At 44.8% G+C, this 12,841-nt stretch overlaps 1 protein-coding gene across 1 annotated transcript; it reads left to right on the top strand.

Annotated features, from left to right (window-relative positions):
• Positions 1 to 1,289: 1,289 nt before the first annotated feature.
• On the top strand, positions 1,290 to 12,552 carry LGI2 (leucine rich repeat LGI family member 2; the record flags this gene model as incomplete). Its single annotated transcript, XM_081332758.1, has 8 exons — positions 1,290 to 1,480; positions 2,812 to 2,883; positions 4,471 to 4,542; positions 6,079 to 6,150; positions 7,385 to 7,456; positions 8,263 to 8,432; positions 10,697 to 10,861; positions 11,735 to 12,552. The coding sequence occupies exons 1-8, from the start codon at positions 1,296 to 1,298 to the stop codon at positions 12,550 to 12,552; spliced, it is 1,626 nt and encodes a 541-aa protein (XP_081188884.1). The 5' UTR covers positions 1,290 to 1,295.
• Positions 12,553 to 12,841: the final 289 nt, after the last annotated feature.

Consider the following 12,841-nt stretch of genomic DNA (forward strand, 5'->3'; position numbering starts at 1 on the left):
AATATAGGATCTGTTTTGTCTCATCAGATCCAGTAGCTCTAAACCGAGAGGGATCCACTTGCATTCATTCCAAATGGCACTCCCCCCCCCACTTTTTTTGTTTAATTTTAGCTGTCTCCTCCTGTCAATAGGCTCAGAGCATTTTCAAGTGTGATGTGATCTCACCTTGGCGTATTGCTTTCAGCTTCATACATTCGGACACCAACTGCCAGGAATTGTCTCAGCTCCTGCCATATAAAAACGGAATAAATCGTTTAACATTGTGGGCATTGCCCTATTCCTGATTCCATCAACTAGGAATGGGCAGAGGTGGGGGGAAGCCCAGTAGGGTATTGCCAAGGGTCGCCTAATCCAGGGGTCTGCAACCTTGACAACTTTAAGACTTGGGGACTTCAGCTCCCAGAATTCCTCAGCCAGCATAGCTATTCCTTAATTCTATTCTATTCTATTCTATTCTATTCTATTCTATTCTATTCTATTCTATTCTATTCTATTCTATTCTATTCCCATTTCCTAATTTCTATTCTATTCTATTCTATTCTATTCTATTCTATTCTATTCTATTCTATTCTATTCTATTCTATTCTATTCTATTCTATTCTATTCTATTCTATTCTATTCTATTCCCATTTCCTAATTTCTGTTCTATTCTATTCTATTCTATTCTATTCTATTCTATTCTATTCTATTCTATTCTATTCTTTCCCTCCCAGATGTCCTCACCCCATTCTCAACCCTGCAGATGCACAACAAAACGGGGGGTGTGGGGGTGGGGTGGCACCCAAGTTATGCTGCTCGATTCTCATTTCCACCATCCCTTGCTCGGCCCAGCCTCCCTCGCCCGGTTGGACTCGGGTTAAAAAAAAAAACACCCAGGCAGGCAGGTAGGCACCGCCCCTTCCCCTGGCAAGCCAAGGGGCTCTTTCCGCGGAGCCTTGGAGAAAGAGCTGAATAATTCGGGAGGGAGGGGGAACCGGCGGGAGGCGGAAAAGCCAAGGCGGGGAGGCGGCCGCGCCGCCGCAACAGCCCCAGCAGCTGGAAGCAGCTGCAAAGCCTTTGGCAAGAGCGTCTCGCGGCTGCTGGTCTCGCCGCCGCAGCAGCAGCGAATAGCGCGAGCCAGGAGAGCGCGAGCTGGGAGCGGCTCGGGCGAGCCCCCTTTGCAGCATGCTGCCTGGCTCGCGCGCCGCTCGCAGCAACTACCAGCACCGCAGCACCGGCGGCTGCAGCCTCGCTCAACCCGAAGCAGAGAAGGAGGAGGAGGAAGAGGAGGAGGAGGAGGCTGCCAAGAGGGCACCATGGCCGGCGGGGGCTCCTTCTGGCCGCGGCTGCTGCTGCTGGCGGGGGCGGCGTGCCTGGTGCAGCGCGCCCAGCTGAGGAAGCTGCTCCGCTGCCCGGCCACTTGCAGCTGCACCAAGGAGTCCGTCATCTGCGTGGGGTCGGCCGGCGTGCCGCGGAGCCTCCCCGGAGACATCAGCTCCTTGTAAGTGGCAGGCGGGCGAGGCGGAGGCGAGGCAGGGGCTGCAAAGGAAGGCCGGCAACTTTGCACACACCCCCTACCCCCGCGTGGGGAATGAAGAGAGGGCGAGGCAGGGGCTGCAAAGAGGGGATAGCGTTTTGCACCCACCCGCCAGCCAGCCATTCGCGGGTGGGGAGGCGAGGAAGAGGAGCCAGCAGGATTGGGTCCCCTAGATTCTTTGGCTCCAAAAGGCTTTCCATCTTCCTCAGGGGATGGGGCGGCTCCAGGAGAATTCGTGCCTGGTCCCAAAGGCCAGTGGCGTTAAAATGCTTCCCTATTTTAAAATTAAAAAGTCCCCTTCGAAGCGAGAAACTTTAGCTTAAGAAGTTCTAAGCCAAAAAAAACACCCCCCCCCCGCCTAATCCTGGGTTGCGTAAACAGAGGCACGGGATCAAAATCAGGGGAAGCATTGGTACCGCTTTATGAAGCCTCAGTGTGGCCACACCTGGAATACTGCGTCCGGCTTTGGTCACCACATTACAGAAAAGATGTTGAGATTTTGGGGAAAAAGAGCGGAGATGGTGACATGGGATTCTGGAAGATAGCCCGTGGCCTTAATAGGAAATGTACATCCGGATGTTGGGTAGAATGGAAGGGGCAGGGTCTCAGTAAAGGGAGAGGGGAGCAAGGGAGAGTGTCCTGCATTGGAGGACAAGTCCCATCCTTCCCAAGGATAACTGCTGGTGATGGAAATGGTCACTCAGACATCTATAAGGTCTTGGTAAGGCCACGCTTGGAATCCAGTTTTGGTCGCCACGATAATAAAAAGGATGTTGAGACTCTAGAAAGAGTGCAGAGAAGAGCAACGAAGAGGATCAGGGAACTGGAGGCTAAAACATATGAAAACCAGTTGCAGGAATTGGGTATGGCCAGTCTAGGGAAAGGAAGGACTAGCAGCGTTCCAGTATCTCAGGGGCTGCCCCAAAGAAGAGGGAGTCAAGCTCTTCTCCAAAGCGCCTGAAGGCAGGACAAGAAGCCACGGATGGAAACTCACCAAGGAGAGAAGCAACCCCGGAACTAAGGAGAAACTTCCTGACAGTCAGAACAATTAACCAGTGGAACTGCTCGCTTCCAGAAGCTGTGAACACTGGAGGTTTTCAAGAAGAGATTGAACAACCATTTGTCTGAAATGGTATAGGGTTTCCTGCCTGAGCAGGGGGTCGGGCTAGAAGACCTCTGAGGTCCCTTCCGACTCTTATTATCCCACTATCTGGAGGCACCAGGCTGGGGATGTTACTGTAACAAGTATTGAGTTGGGCTCCTACTGATTTTTCTCTCCTACTGTCTCTTTCTAGGAGCCTGGTCAATGGAACTTTTTCCGAAATAAAAGAGAAAATGTTTTCTCACTTGCCTTCCTTGCAGTTGCTGTAAGTATTAAGAAGGTGGATACGTTTGGGCTGTTCTCTTCACAGCAGGATGGGAAAGATTTAGAAGAACAATTCCGTCCTTAGGGATATATATGTTTGTATATTTTCCTCCCCCAGATAGATAGATAGATAGATAGATAGATAGATAGATAGGTAGGTAGGTAGGTAGGTAGGTAGGTAGGTAGATAACAGCAGGGATTCACTTAACAAACTGTGGCGAGAAAAGTCATAAAATGGAGCAAAGCGCCCTTAACAAATGTCTCCCTTGGCAACAGAAATTTATACCTGTATTAAGATAATAGAGATGAGTCACGGTCTGCTTTTTATATCTCAAAAGACTTTCCTGATCTTGCTAATCCTTTTTGTCACGTTCCAGCACAGCCTTTGGTGCCAACTTCGGATATTTTGGTTCTAGAAGTCCCAAAATTCTTCGGAAGCTCAGCCGCGGGCCGAGTCCAAAGAGAATTCTGGCAGCAGCTGTCCTTCATAGCTGCAAAAATCCCAAGTTGTGGAAGCTTCTCTAATCAAAGAACAGGAGTCCAAAATAGGTCCTATACCAAAAGAAAAAAAGGATTGATTACTAACAGACCACGCTAACTGTACAGATTTTTCCTCGACTTACAAGAGTTTCTTTAGTGACCGAAGTTACAACGGCACTCAAAGAGTGAGTTTATGACTGTTGTTCACGGTTACGACCCTTGGCAGCATACCGATGATCAAAACGTGATCAAAACTCAGACGCTTGCCAACTGACTCGTGCTTACGTCGGAGGCACTGCCTCAAGGTCACGTGATCCCCTTTTGCGACCTTCTGACAAGCAAAGTCAATGGGGGAGCCGGTTTCACTTAAGAACCAGGTTACTAAATGTCTAGAGAGATTCTCAATTATCCAGGACCTGGTTGTCTCAAAGGTGCTTTTTCAAGAGGCCACTGGACTTTCGTTGTTTTCTTTGAAGACCTTTCGCTTCTCATCCCAGAAGCTTCTTCAGCTTCTGACTGGAGGGTGGGGAATGGAAGGATTTATACTCCTTGCAGACAGCTGGTCATTTGCCTCCTTTTTAGAGAGTCGTTGAGGCCGCTTGGAGGTGTGTCTGTGTCCTCAGGGTCACCTGAGTGGTGCAAATGGGTGTGGGGATTCTTAAGACTGTATTCCACACCCATTTGCACCACTCGGGTGACCCTGAGGACACAGACACACCTCCAAGCGGCCTCAACGCCTCTCTAAAAGGAGACAAATGACCAGCTGTCTGCAAGGAGTATAAATCCTTCCCTTCCCCACCCTCCAGTCAGAGCTGAAGAAGCTTCTGGGATGAGAAGCGAAACCTCTTCGAAGAAAAACAAAGTCTAGTTGCCTCCTGAAAAAAAGGCCCTTTGGGACAACCAGGTTATTAACTTATCAACTGCAGAGGTTCCCTTAATAACTGTGGCAAGAAAGGACATTAAATGGGGCAAAACTCACTTCACGATGTTCTCAGAAAGTTTGGGCTCCACTGTGGTGGTAAGTTGAGGACCACCTACAGTGATGTAAGTGTGTTTTCTTTTTAAACTTGAGATCTGCATTTCCCCCCCCCCTTTCTTTTTTTTTAAGGCTGCTGAATTCTAACTCGTTTACCGTCATAAGGGACGACGCCTTCAGTGGGCTTTTTCATCTGGAGTACCTGTAAGTCGCCTGCTTTTACTACATCGCGTGAAGACTTAAAAGAGCGAAGGTTTTATTTGGGATCATTAGCGACAGAAAACATTTCTGCTTGATTGCTACTCGTGCCACGCCACAAATTCTGCCTCCTACTGAAATTTGTTGCTGGCAAGAGGGCGGGTGCTGCATCTTTGCAACCCCAACATCCTGATGCTTCACATCTGCAGATGTTCTGGTGCATGTGCGTGTGTGTATGTGTGTGTGAAAGAGAGAGAGAGAGAGAGCAAAGATAGGACCTTCTAATCCAGGTCTTCCCATTCCCTGGCCCTCTACCGGGCTTTCAGCCATTCGGAACCGGGCCATGGAAGTGGCAGGTGAACACGTGCTTGTGTGCATCTTCACTCATGCAAGCAGCAGGCAACGGGATGTACACGCAATCCGTTTGCACAAACTGTGTGCGTGTGTGTGTGTAGAATAGAAATAGAATAATAGAGTAGAGTAGAATAGAATTAGAATAGAATAGAACAGGTGAAGAGGAGAATAGATAATAGAGAATAGAATTAGAATAGAATAGAATAGAATAGAATAGAATAGAATAGAATAGAATAGAATAGAATAGAATAGAATAGAATAGAATAGAATAGAATAGAATTGAATAGAATAGAATAGAATAGAATAGAAGTATAAAATAGAATAGAATAGAAGTATAGAATAGAATAGAAGAATAGAATAGAATAGAATAGAATAGAATAGAATAGAATAGAATAGAATAGAATAGAATAGAATAGAATAGAAGGAACGAAGAATAGAATAGAATAGAATGGAATAGAATAGAATAGAAGTATAAAATAGAATAGAATAGAATAGAATAGAATAGAATAGAATAGAATAGAATAGAATAGAATAGAAGAATAGAATAGAATAGAATAGAAGGAACGAAGAATAGAATAGAATAGAATAGAATAGAATAGAATAGAATAGAATAGAATATCTTTATTATCATTATGTAACTCACAATGAAATTAAATGCTGTCCACAGTGCACACTACACACAAGTAAAAAATACAAATAAGAACATACATTATATACACATATCCTTTACATTGTGCTGCCCTAGGTATATGTATATGACGTGTGCATGTGCGCATTATCTAGGTCTATGGGTAGGTATACGCTTCGTTTTGAGAGCAGGCAACAGAATTTCATTTTTAATGCGGGCCAGGGTGCCCACAGTAAACAACAAAAAAAGACAATAAAAGCTACCTTATCTCCTTTACCCAGTGCTTTTTTGTAAAAGAAAAAGGTGCCAGAACTCACACACGTCATACAACCCGCCTTGCCTACCCTACAAGGTTCCATCCAAAAAAGGTGCCGGAACTCCGTTCTGAGCGTTCTATGACAAAAAAAGCCCTGCCTTTATCTATCTAAAGAGTCAGTAATTCTTGACACTTTCCGTTTTTTGCTCTTGAGCGTCCTGCAATTTTGGTAGGGTTTTTTTTTCTCCCCCCCCCCCCCTCTAACCTCTTCTCTTTATGCCTCTTCATCCCTCTTTTTGCCTAGATTTATTGAAGGGAATAAAATTGAAACCATTTCAAGGAACGCTTTTCGTGGTCTGCGAGACTTGACTCATCTGTGAGTTGTTGTTTTTTTAAGCTAATTTATTTCTTGCTTAAAACTGAACACGCTGTTACGTCCACGTGCAGTTTGATGACCGTTCGAAGTGAAAAAAAAGCAACTTATGACCGTGTTTCACGCTTAATGACCCTCGCAGTTTCCCCACGGTCACGGGATCAAAACTCAGATATGCTTGTCAACTGGTTCACATTTATGATGGTCTTCCTCCCCCCCCCTTGACTTTGATGGTCAGAAGGGGATCGTGTGACCCCGGGGACACTGCGACTGTCATAAATACGAACCAGCGTGGCTGGCTCAGGAATTCTGGGAGTTGAAGTCCACGAGTCATGAGGGGGCCATTGTTCCATGCTGGCTCAGGAATGGAGTTGAAGTCCATGAGTCATGAAGGAGCCAAAGTTTCCCCCACGCTGGCTCAGGAATTCTGGGAGTTGAAGTCCACGAGTCATAAAAGAGCCAAGGTGGCCAACCCATGACTTAGCCGCATACATTTGGGGCTCAGTTTTGGTCGTAATGCGAGGACTTCACCTGTATTACCTGGGCTGGGTTAGTGCATGGAATACTGAGCTGAGAACCAACCAGCAACGTCTAGATTTTACGTGTCAAACTCAGACGGACCATAAACTTTCTCTGTTTGGAGTCAGGTTTTGGAAGGCCCTTAAGTCAGGCTTGAGCTCTCTGCCCCTCACAGCTCCTCATCGGCATTTCCAAGATGGGTTTTGTAGTGCTTATTGACATTTTCCCCCTTACTGTAATAATATGCCTAGCCAGCCCCGTCTAGTCTTAAGCTAATCAGTTTTGAACTGGAGCGACGGGTCTAAGCGAATTAAAAGGTTTTTATGATCTCTTGGGCAGTGTTTCCATCGGATCCCTCATAAATTAGTTATCTGTTAAAGATTGGATAGCTGAAGGACTAATGAAAATACATCAAAGATTTATGAGTCAAGGCACGCTGTGTAAGATAATATGCGGATGTTCATTTAAAAAAAAATATCCCAATGGATTCCTAGTGTCAGGCCTTGCTGAAATGTTTGGGATTTCTATCCACTTTAAAAGTTGTTATTAATTTTGTCCATAAATTTTCTTATTTTCTACGTCAACACGGAATGGAGAACCTGCGAATGGTTCTCGTTAATAATAATAGCCCTGCAAGCATGACTGAATTCAGCGTCTTGTCTACATGGCCTCAATGGTTTTCAAAATTATTGCAACGACTAACTTTGCTTTTTTCCAGCTCTCTCGCCAATAACCAGATTAAAGCTTTGCCAAGGGACATCTTCAGCGATTTAGATTCTCTGATCGAACTGTAAGTAAATTGCAATCCGTGGTTTTGTTGTTTTGTGGATTTTTAACCCTGATCTCAGCATTCAGAATTTTTATTTTAGCTGTTTGGACTTGAAAATGGGGATAACAAGGAGCTTGTCTGTTCTCATTCATTGGCTGAGTCTGTGCTTGATTTGAATGCTTTTCCTTTGACGAATGTACTTATTTGAAATATATCAATAATGCTAGAATGTACCGTATCATCCCCACGGTCCTGTGATCAGAATTCGGATGCTTGGCAACTGGTTCATATTTATGACGGTCGCAGTATCCCTGGATCGTGATCACCCTTTAGCGACTTTCCAACAAGCAAAATCAATGAGGAAGCCATTGCTGTTGTTGCTAACTTTACAACTGCAGCAATTCACGTAACGAACTGGGCCAAGACAGGTTATAAAATGGGGCAAAACTCAGTTAACAACATAAATTCTGGGCTGAATTATCGTCGTAAGTCAAGGCTGTCTGTATTCTGTTTTATTTCTCCTTGAAAATCCTTTCTCAGTCTAATCAGCTTGAATGATTAATTTGGTGTGTGTGGGGGGGGTTGCCTTCTTGTGGCAAATAAATAACATCCACAACAGAAAGCACTTTCGTTAATTAAGGTTCATCGGCAAACAACATCTTTCAATGCCTCATCTTTAAAGATCCCTTTCTGTTACTTCTCATTTCTTGTCCACTGTAAAATCTCCGCTGTTTCCGTATTTCTAAGCGAAAACTTACAAGGATTTGTTGACGTTGGATTGCAACCCCTTTGCCAGAAAATTGCTTTTATTTTTAATGTGTTCTCAGAGATTTGAGGGGTAACAAGTTTGAGTGCGACTGCAAAGCCAAGTGGCTGTTTTTGTGGTTAAAGATGACAAACTCCACCGTTTCCGAAGTCCTGTGTGTTGGCCCGGCAGAATTTCAAGACAAGAAATTAAATGACGCCTTGAGCTTTGACGATGAATGCACCACAACAGGTATTTGGGAAAGGAGACTTTTGCAATTTTGTCGCCATGAACATTTGACTTTCCACGAGGCTCTTTTGTATTTTGGGCACGGTAGTAAATGCGCTATCGTTTTAAATTGTCACATTCTTCACGGGACTACTGATCAAAAGTAATCAAAAGGATGAGATGAAGAGGTGATTGACTTGTTTTCCAAAGCATGGAGGGTAGGACAAGAAGCAAATGGGTGGAAGGTTGTTGAAAAGAGAGCCAATCTGGAACTAAGGAGAAACTTCCTAACAGTGAGAACAATCAGCCAGTGGAACTCCTTGCCTCTAGAGGTTGTGGGTGCTCCATCACTGGAGGCTTTTTTAAAGAAGAGATTGGACAGCCATTTGTCCAGAATGAAATAGTTTCTCCTGTTTGAGCAGGACTAGAAGACCTTTGAGGTTCCTTCCAACTCTGTCATTCTGTTAAGTGGCTCTCTTTAAGCATCTTTTAAGGAGAGCATAAAATAAATGGCACGTTTGGTTGTTAATTGTTTTCACCACGGACTAGTTCAGAATCCCCCACCATAACATGTGGATTATAGCAGGGGTCCTCAACCCCTGGTCCGTGGACCGACATCCGTCCGTGGCATGCCAGAAGCCGGTCCACGCAAACAAGCAAAGCCCCATCCATGGGATGTAGGCTGCATACAAAACCATTCCCCACTCTGGTCCATGGAAAAACCTTTCTCCGTGGGACTGGTCCTTGGATTACCCAAGAGGCAACGTGAGCTAGGAATGGAGAATCTGAATGAATGTGTACGGTGGATGGATAGATGGATGGATGGATGGATGGATGGATAGATATGTGTGTGTGCATAGATATAGATATATAGATACAGATATATAGAGAGAGATAGATGATATAGATAGACACAGATATACATGTAGATATATAGTAAAGGTAAAGGTAAAGGTTCCCCCGCACATGCGTGCTAGTCATTTCCGACTCTAGGGGCCGGTGCTCATCTCCATTTCAAAGCCGAAGAGCCAGCGCTTGTCCGAGGACATCTCCGTGGTCATGTGGCCGGCATGACTATATATATATATATATATATACAGATATAAATATAGATAGAGATAGATAGAGATAGAGATAGATTAGACAGATATAGATTAGATGATAGAGATGTGTGTGTACATATAGATAGATATAGAGATAGATATATAGATAGATATACAGATAGATATAAATATAGATATAGATTAGATAGATAGATGATAGAGATGTGTGTGTACATCTATATAGATATACAGACATACATATAGATATACAGATATAGATATAGATATAGATATAAATATATAGATATAGATATGATAGATATAGATTAGAGATAGATATAGATAGATTAGGTATTACAGAGATAAGATAGAGAAAGGTGTGTGTGTGTGTGTGTATACACACACAAACATATACATATAGAGATGATAGAGACAGATAGATTAGAGACATAGATATATAGATATAGATATAGATATAGATATAGATATAGATATAGATATAGATATAGATATAGATAGATATAGATATAGATATAGATATAGATATATAGTCAGGGTTAGCTTCCCCAGCTAGGTATTTCCAATAAGCTGAGGGTGAACGTTCGTTCTCCGAGCTTGTGGGTTGGTTTCTGAATATTTCGTTCCCAGGCTAGGTAACCCCTTCAGTGGAGTTTAGGGGGTGTCTGTGTTCTTCTGTTTTGTAAGGGCCTCGGGTGTGGGTGGGTTAACTGAGGGTCTTGTGATGGGTCAGGTGCGAGTCATCAGAGAGAGGCTGGTGATGGGTCTTGTGATGGGAGATCAGGGTCATTGGAGGGTGTGAATTAACTTAGGCAAGATTCAGAAATGAAAGGATTGGAGATAAAAAGTGAAAAATATAAATTACAAGCATTTGCAGACGATTTGGTCTTTATACTAGAACAGGGCTAGGCAACCTTGGCTCTTTTATGACTCGTGGACTTCAACTCCCAGAATTCCTGAGCCGGCATGGCTCAGCTTGGAAACCTCTCCCTTTTCCCTCAGCGTCGCTGGCTCAGGAATTCTGGGAGTTGAAGTCCATGAGTCATAAAAGAACCAAGGTTGCCTACCCCTAACCAACCCACAACTAGCTCAGAGACCCAATTTTCACCCTCATCCTCCACCCAAGCTACAGATATTCGCCACTGTTTCCAATAAGCGATCAACAACTTCCTGTATCCTGCCGAGTTCCATGGTAACATGTCTGTTTTCAATTAAATATGATTACAGATTTTGTTGTCCATCAGATTTTGCCCTATCAATCAGTGTCGATTGACACATTCAACTCTAACAATGATGTCTATGTTGCCATCGCACAACCCAATATGGAAAACTGCATGGTGCTAGAATGGGACCACATTGAGAAGAACTTCAGGAGTTACGACAACATCACTGGTAAAACCAAATGCCTCCGTCTTAAGTGCAAATGCTTACTTTGGGGTTATGGGGTGGATGTTCTCATTCTGGGAAGGTTGTTTTGAGGATTTGGAAAAGTTGCCCTCTTAGGGGGTGTTGGGATTCCTCGCCAGCCAGTGGATCCGGCAGCTGAGTCTGAGGAATCAGAGGAGGAGGAGGGGCCTGGAGTGACATCAGAGTCAGAGGAAGGCTCTGAGGAGCTCCAAGACTTATAGTCGGACGAGAAGCCTGGCCCCTCTACTCGCGCTCAGGCTGAGACACAGCTGCGCTGGGAGCCTGAGTTGGACAGTGATGAGGCACAGTTGGGACAAATCCAGGAAGCATGAAAGCGCAGGCAAGAGAAGCGAGTAGGACAGAGGAATGCAATGGGGTGGCTCCAAAGGCAAAGGAGAAGGCATTAGGAAGCCACGCCTGGGCTGAATAATAAAAGGGAAGATGTAGGAGGTGCTGGTTGCTGAAGGCCGCCGTTTGTGTTGAGGATGGAGTTTCTGTGAACTGTGTTTGTTTACCTTGGACATTGACTCAGGTCTGTGAGAATAAAAGGGGTTGGTTTTTCTTGCGTTCCTGCCTGCTTGTTGGAAGAGGGGTTTCTCCTTGTGAGCATAGTAAGGACTCACGTAGGCTGGGACAGAACAGGGGGTCTCTCAGGAAATTCAGGTGGAACAGGGGAGCAAATTAAAATTAAAATTCATCCCCCACCACCCAGTCAGAGCTGAAGAAGCTTCTGGGATGAGAAGCAAAACATCGTCAAAAGAAAAACAAAGTCGGGTTCCCTCGTGAAGTAAAGCACCTTTGGAATGAGTAGGTGCGGTGTGTACTTTGCTAACATTATTCCTCTGTTTGAGTCAACAGGCCAGTCCATTGTGGGTTGCAAGGCCATCTTGATTGACGATCAGGTCTTTGTGGTGGTGGCCCAGCTCTTCGGCGGATCCCACATTTATAAGTACGAGGAAAGCTGGACCAAATTTGTCAAGTTCCAGGATATCGAAGTTTCCCGCATCTCCAAACCGAATGACATCGAACTCTTTCAGATAGAGAGCGAAACTTTCTTCATCATTGCCGATAGTTCGAAAGCCGGCCTGACCACCGTTTATAAATGGAACAACAAAGGCTTCTACTCCTACCAGTCGCTCCACGAGTGGTTCCGGGACACAGATGCGGAGTTTGTGGACATCGATGGGAAATCTCATTTGATCCTCTCCAGTCGCTCGCAGATCCCTATTATCCTCCAGTGGAACAAGAATTCCAGAAAGTTTCTCCCACACGGTGAGATTCCCAACATGGAAGACGTGTTGGCGGTGAAAAGTTTCCGGATACAGAACAGCCTCTATATCACACTCACCAGATTTATTGGCGACTCACGAGTCATGAAATGGAACAGCAAACAGTTTGTGGAGATCCAAGCTCTCCCTTCCCGCGGGGCCATGATCCTGCAGCCTTTCTCCTTTAAGAGCCACCATTACCTTGCTATGGGGAGTGACTACACCTTCTCCCAGATATTCCAGTGGGATGCCGAGAAAAACCTCTTCCAAATTTTTAAGGAGATCTACGTGCAGGCGCCTCGCTCCTTCACCGCTGTGTCAACGGATAGGCGAGATTTTTTCTTTGCCTCCAGTTTCAAAGGCCACACGCAAATATTTGAACACATCGTTGTGGACCTGAGTTTATGAAGCAGCGGTCAGCGCGGGAACTCGTGTAGGATGATGCCTTTCCCCCGGAGAGCAAAAGAGAAAGGACAGGTTATTATTCACTTTTGATAGCTAGACAGTATCCGTGGCATTATTCAGCAAGGTTTTTCGTTTTGTTTTGTTTTGTTTTGGAACTTTTTAGAAGTTTGCCTATTTAATCAGGGAATGCATTAACTTGGTTAAGTGCATGCCGTGCCAATTTCAACCTTGAAGAGAGGCATTTTTAAAGCCTGTCCTTGCTCAAAGACAGCGCGCAAGGCATTAATTTTAA

This window comes from Vipera berus (genome assembly GCF_964194415.1).
Source record: "Vipera berus genome assembly, chromosome: 7".
NCBI classification, from domain to species: Eukaryota; Metazoa; Chordata; class Lepidosauria; order Squamata; family Viperidae; genus Vipera; species Vipera berus.